Source organism: Lampris incognitus, chromosome 13 (genome assembly GCF_029633865.1).
Source record: "Lampris incognitus isolate fLamInc1 chromosome 13, fLamInc1.hap2, whole genome shotgun sequence".
NCBI lineage: Eukaryota > Metazoa > Chordata > Actinopteri > Lampriformes > Lampridae > Lampris > Lampris incognitus.
This window is the reverse complement of record NC_079223.1, coordinates 19929008-19955000: the sequence shown is the minus strand read 5'-3', so window position 1 is coordinate 19955000 and position 25993 is coordinate 19929008. Positions and strand designations below refer to the sequence as shown.

Below are 25993 nucleotides of genomic sequence, written 5' to 3'. Positions count from 1 at the left end.
CTGTCATAGCTTCCTCTTGGATGCGAGCTTAGAAACGGGTACACAATCGCTACATTTTTATAGAGTCCCACCCTCACATCCTGTATGCTGTTACTGCCTGGGGGCTACATACCCAGTGCCCAAAGGCTAATGCCCAGAAACGTCCCGTACACAGCAAAATAAGAAAATACAGGCAGAGGACACGGTTTCTGCAGATATAGACACCACCACACATGTCTAGTGGGTTATAATTGAGGGATTATTTTTGTATGAGTCTATACATTGTTTTTTTAGGAAAATCCTACTCATTCTGCTTTTAAATACTAAAACTAATATAACATTGTGTAAACCATAGAATATTAAACTAAGTTGAAAATAAAACCACAAACAGTGCAATATCAGCAGCTACCTTCTCTACCCACAGACTCATTCCAGATTCTAATGATTAAAGCCACAAATAATTAAAAATTTGTGACCTTCCTTGTCAAGCAGTCATTTAATCAGTCACTTACTTAGATGTGTAAGGCCATAATAGTACCTTTGCAACATTTTGAGGGACGGCAGACGAATAGTACTGGAGACAAACCAGACCCAAATATTTGTTTTGTTTGTGACAGCCATTTATGTTATCCATACAGAGACATCTGAGTCATTTATCGTTTCCTTTACCTCATCTTCACATTGTTTTGTGGTGTATGTGTGTAATGACCCTGTTTGACTTTTGAGATCAAGTAAAAAAAATAAAATAACTATCTTCCATAAACCCACTGTCTAAGAAACAATTAGCAGTGGAAGATGAGAAAGACCCCTTTATGACCTAGTATATTAAGTACATCCCTTAGGAGTTTTACCCCTTATTTGGCCTATCAATCCCATCTGGGAACAAGTCAGTTAAATCAAGTCCATAGTAAGGGGATTGGGCTGCACTGCCTTTTGCAATGACATGGGCTGGAAAATTTAAATCAAAATCAATGTTTAAAATCAAATCATTTTAAGCTTCAAAAAAGTAAAGTACCATGAAATTAAAGTGCTGGCCATTATAGCTGATAAAATCAAACGTCTCCATTTCCTCAAAATGTTGCCTTTCTACGATGGCCTTAAAGGAGCATTTTCTCAAAACCTTTTTGTTGAACTGTCTGAAGAGAATGTGACAGCCCTCCTCTGGTCTTTCTATAACTGAGAAGGCTGAAGTTCTCTTTCTTGACTTGAAGGGGCGCTATGCGCTTGCGCTGACTCCTGGCTATCCTCCTCCTGGACTGGCTTGTCCTCCGCCTCCTCCTTCTCCAGCTGCTGTTGCATCTCTTCCGACTGGCTGTCACTCTCCACTTCCTTACCAGGCCCCTCTTCTCTTTCGTCTAAGAAAAGGAAATGTTTAAACAGGACCATGAGTTGGGGACAGGGAATTGAAAGAAATAGAGGGACAGAGAAAGAAAGAAGATAAAGAGAAAGGAGGTGTGTGTGTGTGGGGGGGGCAATGAGACATGGACAATGACTTGGAAAGAAGAAGAGAAGGGAAATGGGGTGAGGAAGGCAAAAAATAGGGAAAGCGATAGAGGTGGCAACAGAGAAGATTTAAGTAACAGCTGAGAGTATAAATATAAAGACGAGTGAAAATCACTAATGATTTCAAATGAATTGGCAGCAAAGCCAGGTTAATGCTATGATCAGATGTTGACAGATCAGCCGCAGGGTGACCAAATAACTTACAGCTAGTAAGAGGAGAGAGAAGTGACAGACACACCATTAAACATACACTTAAAGATGTTGACTACCATCCAGATTGTGGTAAAGGGCTGATTGGTTATCACAAATCAAGGAATTACACTGAGTGCACACTAGGTCTTTGCATGAAACAGACTTGTCAGGTGAAGCGAGAATCTTTTGGCCATGTCTTGGATCAAATTTGACTATATAAGCACTTTTATGATCCCTATGCGGAAGTTTAATTCACATGGAGGAAATAATATTTTAACAGAACAACTTTAGTGATAATGCCATGAAGGTGAAGACAAGGAGATGGTTGGAAAAAAAAATACACGAACAGTGCAAAAGGACATGTAACTCAATATTAGGAAGGTGGGTCCACTGTTTTGTACACTCAACGTAGACCAGACTTGAGTCAAATAGTTGTTTGTGTTTGTTTCAGTACTCATGGAGCACCAGATGGGTGGGGTCAAAAAAGCATGGAGACATTTTAGATGCCAGATTAGATAAGTGATTATATATCATTCACCAAGCAAAGTATTGTTAAAGGTAGAGTGCGGGAATTTTACATATAAATGAACGTCCGATACATTCAAGCCTTTACTAAATGAGTTCACACAGTGCTAATTAAGCCCATCAATGCCAGGTAAATATCTCTGTATTTTGCGGTATACCGGATTTTTTTAAATCTGGTGTCTGTGGCAACTTTCCCGCGCTGGAGCACTGGTAGTGATGAGTTTTATGTCGCCCAGTAAACTCTGCCTCTGATTGGTTAAGGTTAGGGCTAGCCAATTAGAGGCACGCGAATGCTTTCATCACACAGAAGTTGGATCTAAAGTTGTTTGGAAAAATGAATGATGCGATTCCTTTGCCAGAGCTGAAGTAGTGATGGAGTAGTTTCTGATGCTCCAGAGAAAAAAGAAACGTAGCATTCTGAGGAATGACTAAAGTCAAAAAAGAAAGCAATCAACGGCGGGGACAAACACAGATAACCATTGGTGTAGTTTTTCCTCATTGGAGAGCGCTGAAAGAAGAGAAGGCTCAGATTGAGACCAGACACGGATATTGCGTTACTGCTCTTGGACAGGTTGGTATTTGAAAAATATTTGGAGTAGGCTATGTAGCTATTACATTTACTCTATCTAAATAATGGCTTATTGTCTTGGAAAATTGGAAACTTCTTGATATTTTTGTAACTATTAACTAAGCACGTGTCGACAGTGTTTGTGTAATTACTCTCACTGCCAGTCGGAGGAGACAAAAGTTCCGCACTGCAGGTTGAATTGACTGTCAAGTAATTTTTTATGGTTATTTAAACTGTGGACCATAGATAAAATAAAAAAACTCTACTATGTGGCACCCAAATACGATGAAACAAACCAATCAAGTGTTTGAAAACACTATTTGAGCCAGGTCTTGAGTGAACAACATTTTTAGACGTCATTAGAGGTTGTAGATTAGACTGCAATGTAGACATCATTGGAGGTTGTGTGATTAAGGGCTGCACACTGGGTGAGGCATTGGTAAACAATCTGTAATATTATTGAATTTACAGCAGCTTTCGTTTCAATATTAGGGAGAGGGGGTATTTAAGGTCAAGAAATCAGCTCAAATCAGACTTAATCAGAAAATGCAAGGAGGAGGGCTGGGAGGGGAACCTGGATTCTGTGAAGGCTCTTTCTGAGGGCGCTTTGGGTTCTGCTGGGTCTGGACGGTGGTGAAACTGTGGACCGAACTCCACGGAGCCAGAGCCTTGGCTAGAGGCAGAATAACACTGTTACAAATCCACTTGGCACTACAGGTGTTCAGCTGTCCAATGAAAGACTTTAGGATTGAATTGATTGAATGTCCTGTTAATTAAATGTCTGCAGCATCAAGGCAGCTATAAGTGTAGAAATCAGAACGGTAAAATTCAAAACTGTTTGGAGTGTAGAATTTTAGTAGATACATCCAATAGGTAAAAAGACTTGGGGAAACAAATCTTAACTGTTTTTGGGGCTTTGTGTAACATGCACATTCACTTTTTGTTTGTTATCATGCAATTAAAATTAACATGTTAAATATGTGCTAAAAGTCTGGAGATGCTGTCATCTGGAGACAATCTGTCATCCAGACCAAAAGATCTTATTTTCCAGAATTAATATTTTACCACAGGCTAAAGTGTATGAAAACACGTCACACGTTTTGTTCATTATGTGCACACGGATGCATTCTTTTTGGGGATGTGGTGGGCTCTTGGGAAAATACAATGCCTCCTGCAACCTCTCAAAGCTGACATTACACATGCAACCCCCATGCAACTGGTTTTGTCACTACCTGCATGGTGTTGCACCACTGCTTTCTAACTGGTAAATGCTAAAATATTTCTGTAGAAAAATTAAGATGTCTTTCTACACCAATGATGCCGACTTGTGTCTGCATCTGTTACTATTTATCATGAGTCAGTTTAGAAGCTAGCGAGCTAGTTTCTCTTAAAGTAAAACACCCACTGATTCCTGAATAATATGGTGACTGGTCAGTTTCAATGGGCCTTACTTCAGGTTTTTTTTTAAAAAAAAAAAAATCCAAAATTTTTATCTTTTATCAAACATTACACAATGTACTCTTACTAGAGAAACAGTACTGGGCCTAGGTTGCTACAGGGAGAAGCAAATGCACAAGGTTGAGAGCATATGATACATGCCTCAGCCCACTTATTCATGGAGACTGTCTTCACCTACATGGGCATTTTAGTTTTAAAAGAACAAGTAGACATTTGCTGCTTGACCTTGACTTCGGTAAGAAAATTAAAAAAATCAAACACACCACCTGACAGTACCAGGGCTGGAATTATTTTACAGCACACAGTGGGAATGGAACCCTTAACCCAAGCTGCATGTATAACAGTGGCTTGAAAAAATAGAAACTAGGCCTTCTGGGAAGATGACCATTCTGGTATGGTTAATAAAGTGCCCTTTACATTCTACCTTGAGTGTCTAACACCCTCACTCACTGAACTACGAAAGCATGAATGCTGGCATAGTTATGGATGGGGTTGGTGGGGGGTAATCAAACATACACAAATAAGAGGGGTTAATTGGAGCACTAACCATGGAGCATTTGACACATTTGGTTAGAGCAAAGGTGGGTTGCAATGACATATCAAGCAATGAGTTTAAGGGGTGTGTAAACTATACGAGTGAGTGAGTGAGTGAGTGAGTGTGTGTGTGTGTGTGTGTGTGTGTGTGTGTGTGTGTGTGTGTGTGTGTGTGTGTGTGTGTGTGTGTGTTTTTTTTTAGGTGCATACTGCAAAACATGTTTGAAATCTGTCTCTTGTGAGGACTTCGAAACATACCTGAGATGGTCTTCATAATAATTCAAGACAAATGACTGCAGATTTTTCTGTTAAGTTTTGCAATTCTGTCTGAGACCAATAAAAAAATGGACATATCTCTGATTTTTGTTAAACATTATTACATTTATTCTCTGCTGATAAGATGAAAAACATCATTTAACCAGGCTTTATATAGGGCTCAACTGCCCTAAGCAGTGGTCCTTCCAACCTAACTCTTAGTGGTGGCCTCACCTTGACATGGCCTTCGTCCATACAGATACACAGATGAGCCAAAACATTATGACCACTAACAGGTGAATGAATAACGATCATCTCCAAACAAGGACACATGTCAAGGTCTGGGTACATTAGATGGTAAGTGAGCAATCAGTTCTCATGGTAAAACGTGTTGGATGCACGGGAAATAAATGGGCAGGAGTAAAGACCTGAGCGACTTTGACAAGGGCCAATTGTTATAGCCAGATGACTGCTTCAGAGCATGTCTGAAACGTTAAGGCTTTTGGGGTACTCTCAGTCAGCAGTAATGATTTCCTACCAACAGTGGTCTGAGGACGGACAAACCACAAACCGGCGACAGGGTATTGGACACCCAAGGCTCATCGATGTGTGAGGGCAACGAAGGCTATCCTGTCTTGCACGAAATGACAGAAGGTCTACTGTGACACAAGTCACAGAACATTTTAATGACGGTTATGGGAGGAATGTGTCACAACACACAGTGCATCGCACCCTGCTGCATATGGCGCTGTGCAGCTGCTCAGAATGCCCATGTTAACCCTTGTCCACTGTCAAAAACACCTACAATGCACGTGTGCATTGGAACTGGACCTTGGAGCAGTGGAAGAAGGTCGCCTGGTCTGATGAGCCCTGTTTTCGTTTAGATCATGTGAATGGCTATGTATGTGTATGCTGTTTACTTGGGGAAGAGATGGCACCAGGATGCTCTGTGGGAAGATGACAAGGCAGTGTGATGCTCTGGGCAATGATCTGCCAGGAAACTTTGGGTCTAGCCATTCATGTGGACATCAATTTGACAGGTGCCACCTACCTAAACATCATTGCAGACCAGGTACACCCCTTCATGGCAATGGTATTCCCTTATGGCAGTGGCCTCTTTCAACAGGATAATGTACCCTGCCACACTGCACACATTGTTCGGGAATGGTTTAAGGAACATGATGAAGTGTTCAAGGTGTTGCCCTTGCCTCCAAATTCTCTAGATCTCAATCCGATTGAGCATCTGTGGGATGTACTGGACAGACAAGTCCCATCCACATTGGCTCCACCTCACAACTTACAGGACTTGAAGGATCTGCTGCTAATGTTTTGGTGTCAGATACCACAGGACCCCTTTGGGGGTCTTGGTAGAATCCATGCCTCTGCAGGTTGGCACTGTTTTGGCAGCACAAGGAGGACCAACAGCGTATTAGGCAGGTGGTCATAATGTTTTGGCTCATCAGTGTACGTGTCCGAGTATCTCTGTATGTTTGCATGTGACTGTGTGTGCTGTTACCTCCAGAGGGGGGGGCACTCTCCTCAGTATCTCCCCCAGATTGTGGTACTGGTCCTGGGGAAGGCGAGTCTGACCTCAGGCTCCTCTCATAGCTAAACTGTGGAAGTCTGGGAGCCTGGGGACGTGTTTTACGAGCTGGGTTCAGGAAGTAGCAATATACACAACGAAATGCTGGAGAACAAGATGAGAGTAAGAGAAAGAGAATTCAACAGTTAAACTTACAGAGGGCGACTACTGCCTTTGCAAAACACGCCCTCCTTTATGACCAGGTCTAAGAGCAGATCAGTTATTTCAAAGATTGCTCAAAGATTCATCTTCATGAGCAAATGATTTAAATGCATAGAACTGCAACTGGTTTCCAGTCTATTCAAGTGAGGAGGTGACAGTTGATTGATTCAAACGGGCAGTAAACTATCAGAATTTTCTGCTATTTCAAATTGATCAATTTAGTTGTGGTTGGATTTAGGAAGTTATCTTGAAAAAGCACCTGACACATTTTTCATAAATAAACAGCAATACCATTTTTAAGATTTGACTTGATGGTACTTTTCTGTAATATATTATATTGGGGCACTGCCCACTGCTCCTATACAACAGGATGGATTAAATGCAGAAAACAAATTTCACTACAATTGAGCAACTGTTCAAAGACAAAATGAAGTGGATTTCTTTTCTTTCTCATATACGCTATTGGTTATTTACATGTTCTTACCTAGATACTCAAATTCTTCTTTTAAGGCCATGCCATTATGAGAGAAGCACTGCTGGCAAATGAGAGCATATCTGGACAGAGATGACAGAATGGAAGGAGAGAGAGAGATAGGCAGCTAAATGAAGTTGCAGTTATGTTTTAATATGACTGATGATAAAATCACCTTTACAACACAAGTTTTTCTTGACCTTGTATGTGATTTACCACATCATTTAGTGGGCTCTTTAAAATATTACTTGAACAAAGTCCTCATAAATAGTTTATCCCAAAAATATAACGCTCATATTGGTGGCAAGAACAATGCATGCATCTTTAAAAAAACAAAACAACTTTTCAGTGAAATAGTAAGTAAACATTCACTTTCGTTCAGTCTGTTTCTGCCTAGTACATTTCGAAAAAGGCAAAACAAAAAGAAAAAGGTTTGAGAGCAAGACAAAAATAAAATCCTTGAGAAATTTTTTTTTCTCTCCTCAATTGCATCCGGCCAATTACCCCACTCTTCTGAGCTGTCCCGGTCGCTGCTCCACCCCCCTCTGCCGATCTAGGGAGGGCTGCAGACTACCACATGCTTCCTCCGATACATGTGGAGTTGTCAGCCGCTTCTTTTCACCTGACAGTGAGGAGTTTTGCCAGGAGACAGAGCGTGTGGGAGGATCACGCTATTACCCCCAGCTCCCCCTCCCCCCTGAACAGGTGCCCCAACCAACCAGAGGAGGTGCTAGTGTAGCAACCAGGACTCATACCCACATCCAGCTTTCCTCCCGCAGACACAGCCATTGTGTCTGTAGGGATGCCCGACCAAGCCAGAGGTGACAGGGATTCGAACCGGCGATCCCTGTGTTGGTAGCCAATGGTGGTATAGACCAGTGTTTCTCAACCGGGGGTCCGCGGACCCCTAGTGGTCCGTGGTGTAATTGCAAGGGGTCCGTGAAAATAAAATATCTTTAAAAAAAAGATCCTATGACATTTATAGAAATAGGATTATTTTACTCAAATGTGACTGAGACCTTTATCTACCTAAACTATAAAGGGAAACAGGACTTTTTTCTCTAATTACATCTGTTTCACAAGTGTAATTTGTTGCATTTTAATAAGAGATCTCGCTCCCGTTTGCATTGTTAAACGTTACTGCATAAAAATTCTGTTGTTACATGTATCTGAAAGTTACTGAATACATATTCTGTTTTGTTACATATATCTGAAAGTTACTGCATAAGAATTCTGTTTTGTTAACTATATCTAAGTTACAACTGAAAGCTCTTATTTTTGCCCCAAAGAGTGAATAAATGCTATAATACAATTTAAAATGCAGTTTCTACTGTTTCTATCAAATTGCAACCCCCCTCCCCCAAGATCAGGTGGAGGGGTCCTCAGGGTAGATCAAAAATACGCAGGGGGTCCAGGACCCCAAAAAGGTTGAGAACCACTGGTATAGACCATTATGCTACCCAGACACCCCCTAAAAATGTTTTTTAGCTCATAAAACATAATAAAAGTTTTCTATTGTTAAGTAAACTATGCAATGTACGTTGGCCTGTTTTCTTGGAGAAGTGCCGACTCCAAGCATGGGCTTAAAAGCAAAAGCTTAGGGAGCCTGAGGAGCATGCTGCCAGCATGGAGAGAGTGTTAAGTTAGGACGGTTGAAGACTTAATAATGTGTTTATCTGTCTTCCGTTGCTACGTGGCCGACAACTGTTATAGTAAAGTATTAGACTTTTTTTACAGTATTAGCCATCTCTCTACTGCAGTCATAATAAAGTGTGGTCCGATTTGTGAGGGGGTAATGATGATCTCTTTTACTAGAACCTTGGAAACTTGGCCACATAAGAATAACTATTTCGGTTCTTCCCGGGCACACTGACAGACCATGTCAAACCCTTTAACACTTGGTTTATTTGGTCTACTTCATTGACACTTAGATCTTGAGCGTTTTACAGGAACTATGGGGCACATATATCTTAAAAATGGGTAGCCCCAGCAGAAATAGAACCCAAACCCTGGCAGCAGGATTGACATGCTCTGAACATTGCCCAACAAACCTACAATTTTTGCACAATATATAAATTGATATATTCAAGGCTAAAAACTACTTTAATAAGGCAAAACAAGCTCTTAGGATGAAGTCTTGCAACTTTAACAGTCAAAACTAAACCTTGTCTCATCACTATTTCTTACCTGTTTTGGGGTCCATCTCCGACCAGATATTCTATGACCCGGTCAACTGCTCCCCTGTCTCTGGGCAGAACTGGTCTGGCCAGAGGAGGACCTGGGGGATGCATACCTGAAAAATTCAAATAAATATGGATGGTTATTGAATGAACAGAAAAACAGAACAATAGACAGACAGACACACACACACACACAGCTTAATTTATTCTAATTGGCAGATTACTATCAAACCTCATAATGCCATTAAAAATGTCATGTTACCATTAAAACATCTGTATACTAATCACAGAGATGTAATTCAGTTTATTTTTGCATCAACAATAAAAAGTTATGCAGCAATAGCTTTGGTCTCTGCAGTATGCAAATCCTTGCTGGCCAAACTAGTTGATTCTCCACAAACCTGTTACTACTGTGTGACTGTCTGCAATCGCATGACTGTGTTACATATTTGGTTGAAAGTTTCAACTCCCTTTCTCTGTTTATTGATTTGGTTCAAATCTCTGTGCTTACAATCTTGTAGTAAATGGACTGCAATACATATTGGACATATGGTTTACCAATATTAATACAGGGACATTAATAACAATAATAATAGTAATAATAATAATAACAGTAATTATGATAATCCATAAGCGCTTTATCAGCTGCATTTCACCTTGTATCTATTCCTACCCTTATTTTGTGTTTGAGATTGCTGTTTTGTTTTATTTCCCTGAGCTCATAGACAAAACATTCCATTGCCATCAACTACTAATGCTGTGCTGCACTGTTGTTGTGCATTTTTCAAAATAAACTAATTTCATTTGATTAGCTTTCCTATCAACATTTGTATGCTTCAGTGTTTTAAATCTTATGCTTCAACTGTGGTTTTAATAATTTTGTGTCTGCAGAAATTGTGTTGATATTTGTAAGGTAAGCCCCTCTGGACCATGAATGGCCCTCATGGTACATTGCTAGTTTTCTAGAATGCTGCGGCTTAAAAGCAAAATAGCACTGACGTGAGGGGAACAAGGTGCAGCACATAGCTGTATTAATCTCTTAATACACATGAAAAACTTAACATCTCTTACACAAACATACTTTGAGGGGGCTAACAGCCACTGCAACCTACCTACACCTGGAATAGGGGAACAAGGTGTTCTGGGTATTACCCCCTGAGGGACAGATGGAGATGGAGTGGATCTCTCAGGTGGTCCCCCTGGAGCTGACAGAGGGACAGGAGCTGATGGGTGACAGAAGTAGAAGTGCAGCAGAGAGAGACAGTGACAGAAAAAGACAGATAGACGCTTGACTTTTAACGTAATGTTATATTGCAAACGAAAGCAAACGAATATAAATTGGCCAAATTTCTGAATATTAACATAAACATTTGTAACACACATGTAAAGCTCTCAACACCTAATCCCCAACACATATTTAGAGGCTGTGTTTGCATGCACATCCTGCTCAACACCACCACTCAAATACACCCTGCATAACTGTAGTCCACTGACTTCTGGTTTCTACTGCAGCGGTCACACCAGTTTCCTGTTTGTTGGCGTGTACTACTAACAATGGCATATTTTTCGCGATGCCTGCAAGATTTACCATGTATAAATGTCAATGACATGCACAGAACTGTCGACAAACTTTCACCTGCACCTATCAGCAAACAGGTGAAAAGTTTCAAGTTGTACATATCAAGTTATGTCCACAATTATGAGGACACTGCAATTATCCTCATCCTCATTGTTGTGGATGTAACTTGATGCATGATGTTGACATTTATCCATGGTAAATCTTGCAGGCATCGTGAAAAATATGCCATTGTCAATAGCACACGCCAACAAACAGGAAACTGGTATGACCACGGCAGTAGAAACTGGAAGTCAGTGGACTACAGTTATGCACAGAGCAGATTGGATTTCTAATAAGTGCAAATGTGTTTTTATCCTAACTAAATACTTGGTTATCGTCATCTAGCAATCTTATGCTATCTTGCAGCTTAGGTCCCCAAAAGCTGGCATAGACTGCTGGAGCTCCCTAACGTAATTCAACATCTTTTCAACAACTTTTTAACAATTTAATAACAAGAAGATCGACGACTGTCTGGAAATGAAGCCACTAGTCCCCCCGAGCTATTGCTAAGCTAGCTATGGGCAAGCTACATGATGCCAACAGAAGAAAACAAAACACACAACCAGAGAGTATTTCTATTGTAGCGTGAGACTTCAACCACTCCAATCTGAAGAATGTGTTATCAAAATTATATAAGAATGCTGACATTAAAACAAGGAAAAGCAAAACATTGACTCAGGTGTACGCAAATATCCCCAGAGCCCACAAGACCCCCCCCCCCCATCTTGAACAATCTGACCATTTGTCCCTGTTCCTAACCCCAGCCTACAAACCCCTCATCAGCAGAATCAAACCTCAGACCAAGACAGCTCAGATTTGGCCTGAGGAAGCCTCATCATCATTACAGGACTGGTTTGAGGACACTATGTGGGAGCTCTTTGAACACTCAGACATTGAGCACTACACCTCCACTGTATCATCATACAGCAACATCTGCATTGACAATGTAACTACAAAAAAGCAAATTAAAGTGCTCCCCAACCAGAAACTATGGTTCAATAACAGTATGCAAGTGCTGCTCTGAGCCTGGGATGATGCAGCACTCAGGAGACAGGGAGGCCTACACGAGAGTTAGAGCAGACCTAGACAGAGGCATTAAAACTGCACAAAAAAAGTACAAACACATTAAGGAACACTTCCAAGGAAAACAACCCCTGCACCATGTGGGAAGGCGTCAGGAGCATTACTGACTATAAACAAAGCCACAACATCCCCTCCTCAATCGCTACCTCCCTCCCAGACCAGCTCAACACATTCTTTGCCTGCTTTGAGGACAGCTCTAACAAGGGACCAATCACCACCTTACCAGAGAGCGCCCAGCCACTCACACTTCAGCCCTATCAGGTCAAGCGGGCTTTAAATAACATTGACAGCAAAAAGGCAGCTGGGCCTGATGGTGTTCTGGCCCGTGAACTGAAGGCATGTGCCAACCAGCTTGCTGCAGTCTTTACAAACAGTTTCAACCTATCACTACAACAAGTCACAATCCCTCCCTGCCTGAAAACCACCACCATCATCCCTGTACCCAAGACCTCAGCAGTCACAAGTTGGAATTATTACCGCCCAGTTGGTCTCACGCCAGTAATCATGACATGCTTCAAGAGACTGGTGCTGGCCCACATCAAGGCCTGCATCCCCTTTGATGTCGACCAACACCATTTTGCCTACAAGGCCGACAGATCCACAGACAACACCATCTCATTAGCGCTACACACAGCCCTCACCCACCTAGAAAACCCTAACACTTAGTCAGCATGTTGTTTGTTGATTTCAGCTCACCATTCAACTCCATCAACCTGAACAAACTTTTTTTTATTTTGAGATACTTTATTGATCCCCGTGGGGAAATTCTTCTCTGCATTTAACCCATCCTAGCTGTGTAGCTAGGAGCAGTGGGCAGCCGCCGTGCAGCACCCGGGGACCAACTCCAGTTCGTCTTGCCATGCCTCGGTCAAGGGCACAGACGGGAGTACTAACCCTAACATGCATGCCTTCTTTGACATGCATGTCTGCTCAACAAACTGACATGCAAACTGCTCAACAAACTGCAGATACTAGGTCTAGAAACCCCTCTCTATCTGTGGATCAAAGAATGTCTATCAGATCCCAGCATGTCAGGCAGGGCCATCACATCTCCTCAATCATCATCCTCAACACCGACGCTCGCCAAGGGTGCATCCTCAGTCCACTCCTCTACTCCCTCTTCACCTACGACTGCACTCCCACCCACAGCTCCAACACCTTAATTAAATTCGCAGACGATACGACCATAGTGGAAGTGATGTTCAATAAGAATCAAACAGCCTACAGGGAGGAGGTCCAGACACGTTCTGCATAGTGTAGGGACAATGACCTGAACCTCAGTACAAAAAAACCCCTAAAGAAATCATCATCGACGTCAGAAAAAAAAAATACACACCACACTGGACTGTATATCTATGGGGAGGAGGTTGCCAGTTTCAAGCTCCTGGGAGTCCACATAGCCGAGGACCTGACTTGGAGCCTGAACACCACCCATCTAGTCAAGAAGGCACAGCAGGGCATCCAGGTAGCGTAGCGGTCTATTCTGTTGCCCACCAATATGGGGCTCTCCAGTTTGAATTCCCGGATTTGGGTATGTGTCCTAGTCATACTAGCGCCTCCTCTGGTCAGTTGGGGCGCCTGTTCAGGGGGGAGGGGGAACTGGGGGAATTATAATAGTAATAGATTACATTTGGATAACGCTTTATCTTGATACCCAAAGTGCTTCACAGAATATCGTTATCCTCCCACACGCTACGTCCGCCTGGCGAAACTCCTCACTGTCAGGTGAAAAGAAGCAGCTGGCGACTCCACATGTATCGGAGCAGACATGTGGTACAGCAGCCCTCCCCGGATCGGCAGAGGGGGTGGAGCAGTGACCGGGACAGCTCGGAAAATAGGGTAATTGGCCAAGTACAATTGGGGGGGGGGCACAGCAATGCCTATTTTTTCTAAGGACCCAGAGGTACAGCAGGACTCACCCAAAAACTGCTGATCAACTTCTACCACTGCACTATTGAGAGCATCCTGACGTACTGCTGTAAAATCTGGTACTCTAGTTACTGGTACTCCAGTTACACTGCGGCAGACAGGAAGGACCTGCAGTGGATAGTTAAAATGGCTCAGTGGATCATCGGCTCCCACTCCCAAACTGTCTCCACAAATGGGCCTCTAACCTCATGAGACCCCTCACACCCGCTATTCAACATCCTTCCCTCAGGAAGGCTCAGAACCATACGCACACGGACCAACAGGCTGAGAAACAGCTTTTTCCCAAGAGCCGTGGACAGGCTGCTGAACCCATAACTGCCCACCCCCCTCCAAAACAACTACCCTGTCCCCAAGAGCAACATTTAACTGCTGCTAATGCAATAAGTGCAACAAGTGTCAGCGTTTAAATCTACATATGGTATTTTATTTTTACAATGCACATATGACTGACTTTTATTTTTATGTATCTAAAAAATTTTTTTTTATTTAAGATTATTTTTCAGCATTTTCCACTTTATTTTAACACTGACAGTAAAGAGAAATGAGAAAGGCAGGGGATGACATGCAGCAAAGGGCCCGGGCCAGATTCAAACCCAGGCTGCTGCGGTAAGGACTCAGCCTTATGTGGTGCGCGCTGTACCAGGTGAGCCACCGGGGCACCCCCTTTCACATTTATTTCATTCATACATTTATATATGCTGAAAAGTGGAGTGGATTGCTGCCAAACTAAGTTTCGTTATGTCTAATATGCAAGGACAATAAAGCATCTATCTATCGATCTATCTTCCAAATGATGATAGTGATGGGCCCAAAAAAAGCATCCTTCTCACTGATTGCAAGTCAAATTCAACATGTTATGATACCAAACTTAGCTCATTTTAGATGCCAGTTGTGGCTCCTAACATTTGTTTGCAATGCCTAGATTTGGTCCTGGGGCTCAATCGTATTTCCATAGCCTAGAAATATTCAAAGGCTGGTTATAAACTGAGAATTTACTTACAGCAAAAACAAACACCTTTCTTGCAATGGCTTCGGCACTTGCCTGTTTTTTTCTTTTTACACATAGTCCATTTGTGGGTCATAAATTACTCCATAGCAGCTATACAAAATGTCTGCCCCATGGTGCTTCAACTGGTACTACAGTACAGGATTGCTGTGCTGAAGGAGTCAGCTTACTTTTCTTCACCGGTCACATTGCTGCTGGTGTTGGTAGTGGCTTCCAGTTATTTTTGTACAGGTCTCTGGCTATGACAGGTGAATGAAGGAAAGCTGCACTGCAATCATCATAACTTATTCGAGTTCATTGTTATGATAAGAAATTGTGCTAGCGTGGCTCCTCGTGGCTCATGGCACAGGAACATGCTAAATACTCAGAACATTGGATGAGCAACATAGATCTGCCCATACACTTAACATGTTTTCTGAGAGATATTTTGTGATGCTGCATTTAGTTGTATTTAGTCTGTCGTCCCCTACTTGCACTTGTACCACCTGGTCCCATCTGGGGTCGCACTCCTGGTAGTGGGGTCATTGCCATAGCAGCAGGGGTGTTCATCAGCATGGGTTTCATCCCTACACCCCTCTGCCGAATCTCTGAGAAGAGAGTAGGGGGAGAGGACAGGACAGGAAAGGAGAGGACAAAGAGACAGATGCAATGAGGAGATATGAAACAAAGCAAGAGGAAAAGGGAGGAGAAGAAACTATTAACAATCCAAAATAAACTGGTGATAATTGCACTGTACTAATTCATTCTGACTGTTATTTTTAAATTCTGGGCTGATCCCACCCCATCCTGTGTCATACCTTGCCCAGGTCTAGGGGTCATCTGGGGATGCACTGGAGTGGACTCCAACTCCTAAATAATGACATCGATGATTAACAACAAAAGAAAAGTCAAACTATAAGATGGCAAACAAGAAAAATTAAGATTATCTATGTATGTACAGCACTGAACAGGTGTCTTACTTACACAAAGGTTTGGAAATTATCACCAACCACCATATTAATGCAAGTAAACTTGAAAATGTTTCTACTTTCCTACCACTTTGGTAGATAGGCACCCATTAGTTTGGGGCCCTGTTCTACATGAAATATCTTGATGATTGACAAAATAGTAAAAACAGCTACTGTATTTTGTTTTGTTTTTTCGCAGCTGTGGCCTGCAGAAGAGAACAGTTGGCTTCCTGGTTAAATGATAATATACGTGCAAAATACAATCATTAAACATGAAATAAAATTTTGATACATGATTATATCTTGTTGAAGAATTCTCTGTGTGACATGAAGAGTGTCAATATTCTCAGACAACATTCAATCACTACTTATATTTGAACATAGAAGACATAACAGATAATCAGGGAACTATACTCACAGCTTTCTTCTTGGCTTCTGGGTCGAAGCGCTCCAATATGAGCTTGGCATTCTTGTAGGTCTCTGTCTCCATCACTTCCTCTAGCTGAAAACAGACCAGAAAAATATTTCCAACCTACATGTTGACATTTTTTTCCATGATTAAAAAATAAAAACTACAAATTTTGGGGGAATTCCAGCTCCGTGAGCCAAGAGGGCAAAAAAACGTAGATTGCGACCAAACACAATATGAAACACAAATAAAAATATCACATTTAAAACAATGCAAAGTAACAAGAAAACATTTTTCACTCACAATCTTTCTTTTTGCAACTTTCGAATCCTCAAGTTTATCATCTGAAAGAACAATAAAAGAACAACAATGTGAAAAACTGAAGAGAAACAAACCAAATCCCCTCAGTTCAACTTGATTCCATTCACTTTGGCTCTACTCTATTTTTTCCTATTCAACCATTCAAAATTACTTCCCTGTTTACGCCCTCTATCCAGTTGGATTTGCGCGAGATTGTTTAGATCGATGTGATCTAAGATTTAATTTTCAACTGAAAGCAGAAGTCATGATTTTTGTACTTTGAAACACACAAAAAGTAGTCACTGTTGTTTGCCTATACAGAATACAATACATTATCAGTGTAATTTTTAATACAATACTATAACTTGAGATTTGGAATTTTAGAAAGTTCATTTAATCTACTTGATATTTGTCACAACAGTCATACATTTCAAGTGAAAAATTAAGTGTCACAAAAATAATCATGCAGTTAAGATACATTTCCATCAGATCTGTTTAAACGAATAAACCCCTGAACGTAGGTCTAAGGATCCCTCATAATATACCCACACTTCGACACCCACGAGAAAGTTGGTCCAGTTAATATTAAGAAACAGCTGATTATATGATTCTGTTCTATTCACATTTAATTTCTTATTGACCAAATGTGTTTCCATGGCAATTCCTTTTCAACCAATAAAAAGTTTATCCATCCCAAGCAAGTTTAAATACTTTTATGGGAATTTTGAGGATTCTACTAGGTATTTGCCATTTCCATCAACATTTTTTTAATGTTCAAAATGTCAAAAACACAAATGTAAACACGGTTAATGTTATGTTTTTTACATTTTTCCTCCAGCTGCATTACGAAACATGTGTTAGCATTCATCAATTAAATGAATTTGTATTGCTGGTGTTCAGCGATCAATGCCCCTTGGTATTGCTAAGAGAGGAAAACATAAGGGTCTGTAATTCTAGGTGTCACTGTATCAATGTTTGCACAAAGGACAGGCTCCAGTGTCACAAAGAAGGCAAACTAATGAGGTTTAAAGAGGGCATAAGAGACAATACATATACACATAGACAGAAAAATTGTCTGATTAATGGACAGACATGTGAGACAGACCAGAATAAGAGAAGACTGAGAGACTGTAAGATGAAATAAAGACATATGGACAGACAGGCAGTCTTACTGTTTCTCTCTGTGCGTTTGGAGAAGAAGAAAATCAACAACTTCCTGGTGAACCATACTCTGGTGAAGAAAGAAAGACAGATGTGTGAGAGACAGATCCAAAAAAAATGGCAAAAGCAAGGCTGATAAGAGATTGGTGAGGATGAAGAGTATAAGAAATGTGTAGTTAAGGGGGCGTCCAGGTAGCATAGTGGTCTATTCCGTTGCCTACCAACATGGGGAAGGCGGTTCAAATCCCCGTGTTACCTCCGGCTTGGTCAGGCGTCCCTACAGACACAATTGGCCGTGTCTGCGGGTGGGAAGCCGGATGTGGGTATGTGTCCTGGTCGCCCTCCTCTGGTGTGTTGGGGTGCCTATTCGGGGGGGGACTGGGAGGACTAGCATGATCCTCCCACGCGCTACATCCCCCTGGCAAAACTCACTGGCAGGTGAAAAGAAGCAGCCAGCGACTCCACATGTATCGGAGGAGGCATGTGGTAGGCTGCAGCCCTCCCCGGATCGGCAGAGGGGGTGGAGCAGTGACCGGGACAGCTCGGAAGAGTAGGGTAATTGGCCAAATACAATTGGGGAGAAAAAGGGGGAAAATGAGGAAAAAAGTGTAGTTATAGCCTGGGATCCAGACACGTTCGCAAATGCTAAATTGCTGTTTCTTTACACATCTGGCTGGTCCTGCGACTTGTATTCCAAAGCGACTTACACAATGTAATTTTGATGGACAATACACTGCATTTCAACTAAGGCCACTCCATGCCCCTGTTTAACCTTGTGACTCAATTGAAAACACTGTACCCAACCATGGAAAGTGAATTAGAGTAGAACCAACATTGAAATGTTTGCTGTGGTCACTTGAGTAGTTCAAAAGAAAATGGTGATTGTTGTTAGTTGTTATAGTGCCAACACACATCAGTTGGGCTGTAAATGTTTGTACTACTCCACTGCTCTTTTTGGTCGTTACAGCAAAACCTCACTTCGCTGAGTCATTGACTAAAAAAAAAAAAAAAAAAAGAGTCCACAACTTGCAGCAAGTTGGTTTATACGGACCTTTACACAGAAGTTAGCCTGCTACAGTAGTAACAATTTGCAATGGGTGCCGCGGCTCTGACCATCCTGCTATGATTTGAATGGGAATGTCCATTCTACTGTCATCCAATTTCTATGGTATGACCATATAAATGCAACTTATACACTGAAACGACTTATACATGTTTTTTTCCTCACAGCAACGCGTTTTTTGCTGAGTACGACCAGTACTCTGGTGTGACTTGTAGTCCGGGAAATACAGTATATGTAGCCTATATATGTATCTGCCACAGCAAATGTAAAACACGAGCTCACAGATTCGTCTGGTTTCCAGGCTATTGTAGTTGTAAGTGTCATGTTCAAACTTAATTGTCCATTAACTTAAGCAAGCATTATGGAAATATGCCTTTGGCTTGGTGGTGTTCAATGATAATATACAATAGTGCAAAATGCCGGGAGACGGACAAAGAAGAAATGTCTGTGTTTAAGCAATGGTTAGGATTTTCAGAAACCGATCAAAAGGATACTCACAGCACAGGGAATAAAAAGAAAGGAAGAGCCATGGTTATTCTCTGATTCCATGCTTCAGGTAGGTAGAGGTAGTAGACAGTGAAACAGGTCATCAAGTACATCACAGATGAGTAGAAAAGCAACCGGCCAACCCACAGCTACCCAGAGGAACACAAACAAAATCCAAAACTTGGTACTTAACTGAACAAATGACTGTTAGCACCACTGACATTCCCTGTTTGAAATCAGTGGATACAGCTAACACCATATTCATATCTACAATAATATTTGATCACGTATTCCTCTTAATAGTTTGTGGACTCTACCTTTTCCAGACGCTGGTTCTTGGCTCTAAATTCTTCCAACTCTTTGATCTCCTAAAAAGGAAACAGAATGGTTAAAAGCAACATTCTACTGCATTTAATCTGGCATACACTGATTTAGCACCTTTAAGCACAAGAGGAAATGGCTTGCTGAGAGCATTTTTCAGAGCTCTTCTGCGCGTGTTATATATCCAGTTGAAACATAACATCAGGGAAAGACAAAATCAAAATGTTAAAGATCTCTGCTTCTTTGAAATAGAAAACAAAATACCTAATCATCAGGACCACAGCCAGGAGAATTTAAGTCAAGTCAATTTTATTTGTATAGCCCAATATCACAAATTACAAATTTGCCTTAAGGGGCTTTACAGCAACACAACATCCTATCCTTAGACCCTTGCATCGGATAAGGAACAACTCCCTAAAAAAAACCTTTAACAGGGAGAAAAAATAGGAAGAAACCTCAGGGAGAGCAACAGAGGAGGGATCTCTCTCCCAAGACGGACAATGTGCAATGGATGTTGTGTTTACACAATTTACAGAATCCAACACTGAAAGAGGAAGTTGCCCCACTCAATAAATCATTTCCAAATGATTCGAAGATACATCCTAGGTTGCACTGGGACACATCATCAATGTTTCCTGAGGTTCTCGGGTGTTTCCTGTCTTTCAACATCATACATCTTTGCTCAGGCAACCCAACCAGGGTTGATCAGGTACTGGCTTGTATCCCAGCAGCATTGGCCCACAGATCACTCCTTCTGATCCAAAGCTATCTGGAAGCCCTCTCTGCAGTCTCCATGGTAGACTTGATGGCTTTCCTTTTTGCAGCCCCAGTGATGCCACATAGAGTGTAGACCTTGCACAGTGAGTGGCCAGCAAAGCCTCTATACCCCACTTCTATGGGCTAACAATGGGCCTTCCAGCCTCTCCTCTGGCACTGATCCACCAGCTCCTGGTACTTGAACCACTTCCACTGATTTGCTTCTTCCATCTGGTCCTCTCTGGGAACTGTCACCTCTATAAGGAGCACCTGCTTTGAAGAGGCTGATGGTAGCACTACGTCTGGTCTCAAGAAAGTTGTCATAATGTGGTCTGGGAACCAGAGCTGCCCCCCCCCCCCCCGGCAAGTTGACTCACAGCTTCCTGTCTGACACAGAGGTGAGGAGACCAGCTGCTGATCGAGGCTGGATGGATAAAAACACATTTCATCATTTAAGCACGTCTTTTATCAGACATTTGATTTAAATTTGTATTTGTGGGCTTCCAGGAAACTAGCATCTCAAGAGCACATGGGCTATAATTTCTCTATTATTGATGGATTAAGTTCATGCAGTATTGTCACATGGTTAAAATGCACACAAATATTTCTTCTTCTGCTTTTTTTGAGTTACAATCTATAAAAGCCATAACTATCTGCAATAATCAAAACAAGCTGAAATCCTACTCAGACATTTTCATCACGTGGATTATGATAGTTTTATTTCACACAAACATCACCATATATAACTTTCCTTACCATAACAAATTGATGTATCATGCAGTTTCGGGCAGTATTCTCACTGAATATATAACATGTTCTGAATCCGAATAAAAACCTAATTTATATTGAAACTAAGCCCAACAACATTGCAAATCTTCATTGCAAATCTGTGCACTGCATTCTGTCTGAGACTACATCATTTTCTTCATTCTTCAAACTAATCTGACATCTCGAAGAGATTATCATAAGATAATTACACTTAGCAAATTAAACGAATCATTAGTAATACTGTTGTGGAGATTAACTTGACTTGGGCGGGTTCCTTTCTAATGTTTTACCTTCAAGAATTTTTGCAGGGAAGGTGTTACATCTTAATTAGCCACAAGAGGGAGCACTAGGTCATGAAGAAACATGCCGCCAACTTGGGCAGGAAAATCCCTGCATACAAAAACAACTAAATTGAGAGCATTTTGAATTAGGGTTAAAGATGGAGGAAAGTAATTTCATTGTTGTTACGATTGTTTCCTATGTGAGAACTTTGCCCTTTCGAATGAATACAGAAACTGAAGAGTGCCATTGTGGAGGTGATTCAGGTCTTGTGCAAAGACACTTAAAGCGGGAAGAAAGACACTTGCTGTCAAGGGAACTTGAAAAATCTAGGTCTTAAAATTGAAAGGCCGTTAAGATGAAACGAACTGCAAAGTCATGGTAAAAAAAATACTAGGAAGATCGACGATGGCATTAATGATTCATGTGAATGAAAACAAACACAACAGCCGGTTTTTGAACAAAATTTCCTCATCATTGATAATTTCATGAATGCCACCATTGAAACTTTTTTAACCACGCATAGAAATCCCCCGGCTTGCTTGCGTAAATGCCAGGGTTGCAGGTCTCAAGACTGATCTCGAGACCTGTGGGTCCTGATCTTGGTCTCCTCTCGGCCTTGAATCCATTTTGTCTTGGTCTTGACTTTAAGTCTTGAACAACTCGATGTTTTAAAAATGATTAATAAAAGCATATTTACTATTGTTATCATTATTATCATTGCAGTTGAAACTGGTTACAGCGATTACAGCGATTAACCCCTTATACAATTCAAAAGTCACTGGACAATCATTCCTTTCATTATATTGATGATTATACTATGCTCCCTCCGGGTTGGGGATGAGTTGTTGCCTCAAGTGAAGGATTTAAAGTATCTCAGGGTCTTGTTCACGAGTGAGTGTAGGATGGAGTGGGAGATTGACAGGCGGATTGGTGCAGCATCAGCAGTAATGTGGACATTGTATCGGACCGTTGTGGTGAAGAGGGAGCTGAGACGGAAGGCAAAGCTCTCAATTTACCAGTCAATCTTCGTTCCAACCCTCACCTATGGTCACGAGCTTTGGGTAGTGACTGAAAGGGTGAGATCGCAGATACAAGCGTCTGAAATGAGCTTCCTCCATAAGAAGTCTGGGCTCAGCCTTAGAGATAGGGTGAGGAGCTCGGACATTCGGAGGGAGCTCAGAGTAGAGCCACTGCTCCTTCACATCGAAAGGAGCCAGTTGAGGTGGTTCGGGCATCGGGTTAGGATGCCTCCTGGGCACCTTCCTTTGGAGGTTTACCGGGCATGGCCAACTGTGAGGAAACCCCAGGGTAGACCCAGAACTCGCTGGAGGAACTACATGTCCAATCTGGCCTAGGAACGCCTTCGGATCCCCCAGGAGCAGCTGGAGGGCATTGTTGGGGAGAGGGACGACTGGAGTGCCCTACTTAGGTTGCTGCCACCGCGACCCGACCCCGGAAAAGCGGCTGAAGATGAATGAATGAATGAATGAATGATTATACTATTATCAATCAGTCTGCTTAAAGTGATCATTCAACATAATTCCTCCCACGCACTACATCCCCCTGGTGAAACTCCTCACTATCAGATGAAAAGAAGTGGCTGGCGACTCCACATGGATTGGAGGAGACGTGGTAGTCTGCAGCCCTCCCTGCATCAGCAGAGGGGGTCGATCAGTGACCAGGACGGCTCGGAAGAGTGGGGTAATTGGCCAAGTACAATTGGGGAGAAAAAGGGGGGAAAATACAGAAATTCTTTTAAATAAATAAAATAAAAAAACGTGTCCAGATGAACTGATTCAATTTTCTTTGATTTTCTTACCTGGATTATTGAGCATGCATAAAGACACTGCTATATGTGGTTTCTGCTGTATCATTATCATTATGAAAAAAGGAAACTACTTTCCCCACTTCTTCTCTGCCACCTTTTCCCCCCGTTTGCCTTTTCCTTGATTGCTAAGCAAGGCATTCTGCTCAATAGAAGCAACGTGTCCTCTGCCATAATCCGATTTGGACCCCACTTTACACAATACCTTTACAGTTGTAAATTGTGAGCAGTTTTATCTCAATCTTGTACTCATTTAATCTTAAACTTTTCTTGGTCTTAAACATTAAAAGTCTTTATCTCTGTCTTTGTCAGTAAGGTTCTTGGTCTTGTCTTGGTCTCAGCTGAGATGGTCTTCACTACAATACTCATAAATGACATATTGTCACGTGGGCTCAGCACACAGTGTGTAAGACTTGAAGAACTGGGATTGCAGGGCATTACATCACCCTTTTATGCACAGCTTTCTTTTGCAAAAGGACATTGTGTGTTGAATTCGTAGTCACTGCCCTTCAAGTCCCTTTCTGCTATCTTCTCTGCAGATGTTGATTTTGTCTTATGCATTTTGCCCTTTCTGTATTGACAAGTGATGCCAGTGGAATTTCTCATCATACTGAACCTGTGTAACAGCATGCATCGCTCTTCCAGCAATCTGTATAGCAGCCTCCTAAGTGTATAATCACAGCAATACAAAAATGCGTGCGACTTTCTCATAAATGGTTGAAGATACCTGAAAGATGTCTTATGGGACCTCAGTATTACAAGCTACCAACGAATACATGTATCAACGTTACATTTTCTGTCCCTTTAAGTTTTTAGTTTAGCAGTTAAGAGTTGAAATATAGTCTTTATGGAAGGTTTTCCCAGGCATAGAAATCTAAATACTTGCGTGTACATGTGTGTGCGTGTTTGTGTGTCTTCACCTTGTCCAAGTTCTCGAGCTGCTCAACCGTAGTTGGCGTTGTCTACATAAAGAGGGAAAAAATTAAAACAAAAAGAAAGAGCAGGGTGGGGAGGGGGTAAAGTGAAAATTAATACATGCATTTATCTTAGAGCCAAAGCTCATCAGAACAATGCAGTCAGCAGTACTTATAAGCCTTCTCTTGCACACGCACGCACGCACGCACGCACACACACACACACACACACACACACACACACATGCACACACTTGATTAGTTTATAAATATACATTGGCTAAAAACAGGAGCTTGAGAAGCATGTAACTACTGACTGATCAAAGCAGCTTCTGGATGTAATCTTAGTTAACCTTTTAAAATCTTTCTTTGACCTCACAATGAAGAAGACACAAAGGTGTCGCTGTGAGTCGAGATTGGCCAGGATTTTCACTGAGAGACTAGTTTCTCATTCCCTCTGTCTTTATTTCTACAGCACCTCTACCCATCAGGCTAATTGTCCATTTATTTGTCTGCATGCCAGTCTCACCACCTGTCTCTCTACCAGTCTGATATGGATTATATATATTCTTCTTCCTCTTTTGGCTGCTCCCATTAGGGGTCGCCACAGCGGATCATCCGTTTCCATCTCTTTGAATATGCGGATCATATGGATTATATACAAAACAATAACCTGTTTCTCCAAGTGGATTACAACCTGGTGAGTTACTCACACAGAAAGGATAACCAACTACTTTTTATTACATGTTACATACAAGGCGACACAGAAAATAAAATGGAGACTAGAGGGTCTCTTTAGTAGTGTGCAAATCAGAAACCTTTTTTAAGTAACAGTCTTAGCCATGCAAATGAGAAGCGTTACCTGACAAGTTTTTGATAAAGGAACTGGCGGTATTCACACATAATGTTATTGCACTGGTGATATACATAAAAATAAAAGTTTAGGAAAAGACAAAGCCTATATAAAATTTTAGGGTTTATCAGTTACACAGTGATCAGCACCACCACCAGATTTATCTTTGTTTGAGTCTATGCTTGTCTCTCTGTATGAAAACTAAATCAATATGAAGAACTCATCTCTCTCTCTATCTATCTATCAACCTCTACCTCTATCTATCTCACTGGCTCAGTCGTTCTATGTCTTAAAATAGAGTTTGATGTTGTTCCAGCTATGGAGTTGGATTTAGTGTCCGAAATGCTATAACAGTGTTTTTTTTGTTTGTTTTTTTAATACCGGTGTGCCTGCCCCCCAGAAGGCTAACTATTTAGCCAGAGGAATCAAACGAAATGGTCTTCTGGTTTTACAAGCAGGGAGTCTTCAAAATTATTATACCAGACCTGGACCGGACCTGAATACATTCACTGTAAAAGCAACCCCCCCCCCCCTCATATGTACCTTCCATCGGGAAACCAAAGCCCCCATATCGGCCAGCAACAGCTGTCTCCACTTCTTTGTCGCTGTTGGTTAACTAGAACACAAAATGTAGTTTTTATTAACAGAGTACAATGTCTTTACACATATAGAAAACTTTAAGCTCATTTTCAGGGGCCTAAATAAATGTAATCCAAAATAATGCAAGAAAAATGTGCTGTGATCCGCAAATATTCCACTCGATACAAAACAATTTTTTTGGGTGTACAACATCCATAATGCTTGTTGCAACAGTTACACAGCTAACATTGTTGTTAAACAACCCATGTAGAGCTTGCTGCTG

At 41.5% G+C, this 25993-nt stretch overlaps 1 protein-coding gene across 1 annotated transcript; it reads right to left on the bottom strand.

Annotated features, from left to right (window-relative positions):
- Positions 1–693: 693 nt before the first annotated feature.
- lnpk (lunapark, ER junction formation factor) lies at positions 694–25701 on the bottom strand. Its single transcript, XM_056292057.1, has 15 exons — positions 25675–25701; positions 24285–24326; positions 19730–19780; positions 19425–19561; positions 17875–17933; positions 16706–16746; positions 16412–16495; positions 15844–15895; positions 15517–15633; positions 10523–10615; positions 9418–9523; positions 7243–7313; positions 6531–6701; positions 3342–3440; positions 694–1334 (listed from the first exon to the last, which is right to left on the bottom strand). The coding sequence occupies exons 1-15, from the start codon at positions 25699–25701 to the stop codon at positions 1150–1152; spliced, it is 1335 nt and encodes a 444-aa protein (XP_056148032.1). The 3' UTR covers positions 694–1149.
- Positions 25702–25993: the final 292 nt, after the last annotated feature.

Bases quoted from the DNA above. Each gene is read 5' to 3' on its own strand.
- lnpk (XM_056292057.1), bottom strand. From the start codon at position 25,701: ATGGGGGCTTTGGTTTCCCGATGGAAG. The intron at 19,781-24,284 runs GTGAAGACACAC...TTTCCTTTTTAG, and splicing joins AGCTCGAGAACTTGGACAAG to GAGATCAAAGAGTTGGAAGA. The intron at 10,616-15,516 runs GTAGGGGACGAC...TCCCTCTGTCAG, and splicing joins ACCAGGTGGTACAAGTGCAA to CTCCAGGGGGACCACCTGAG.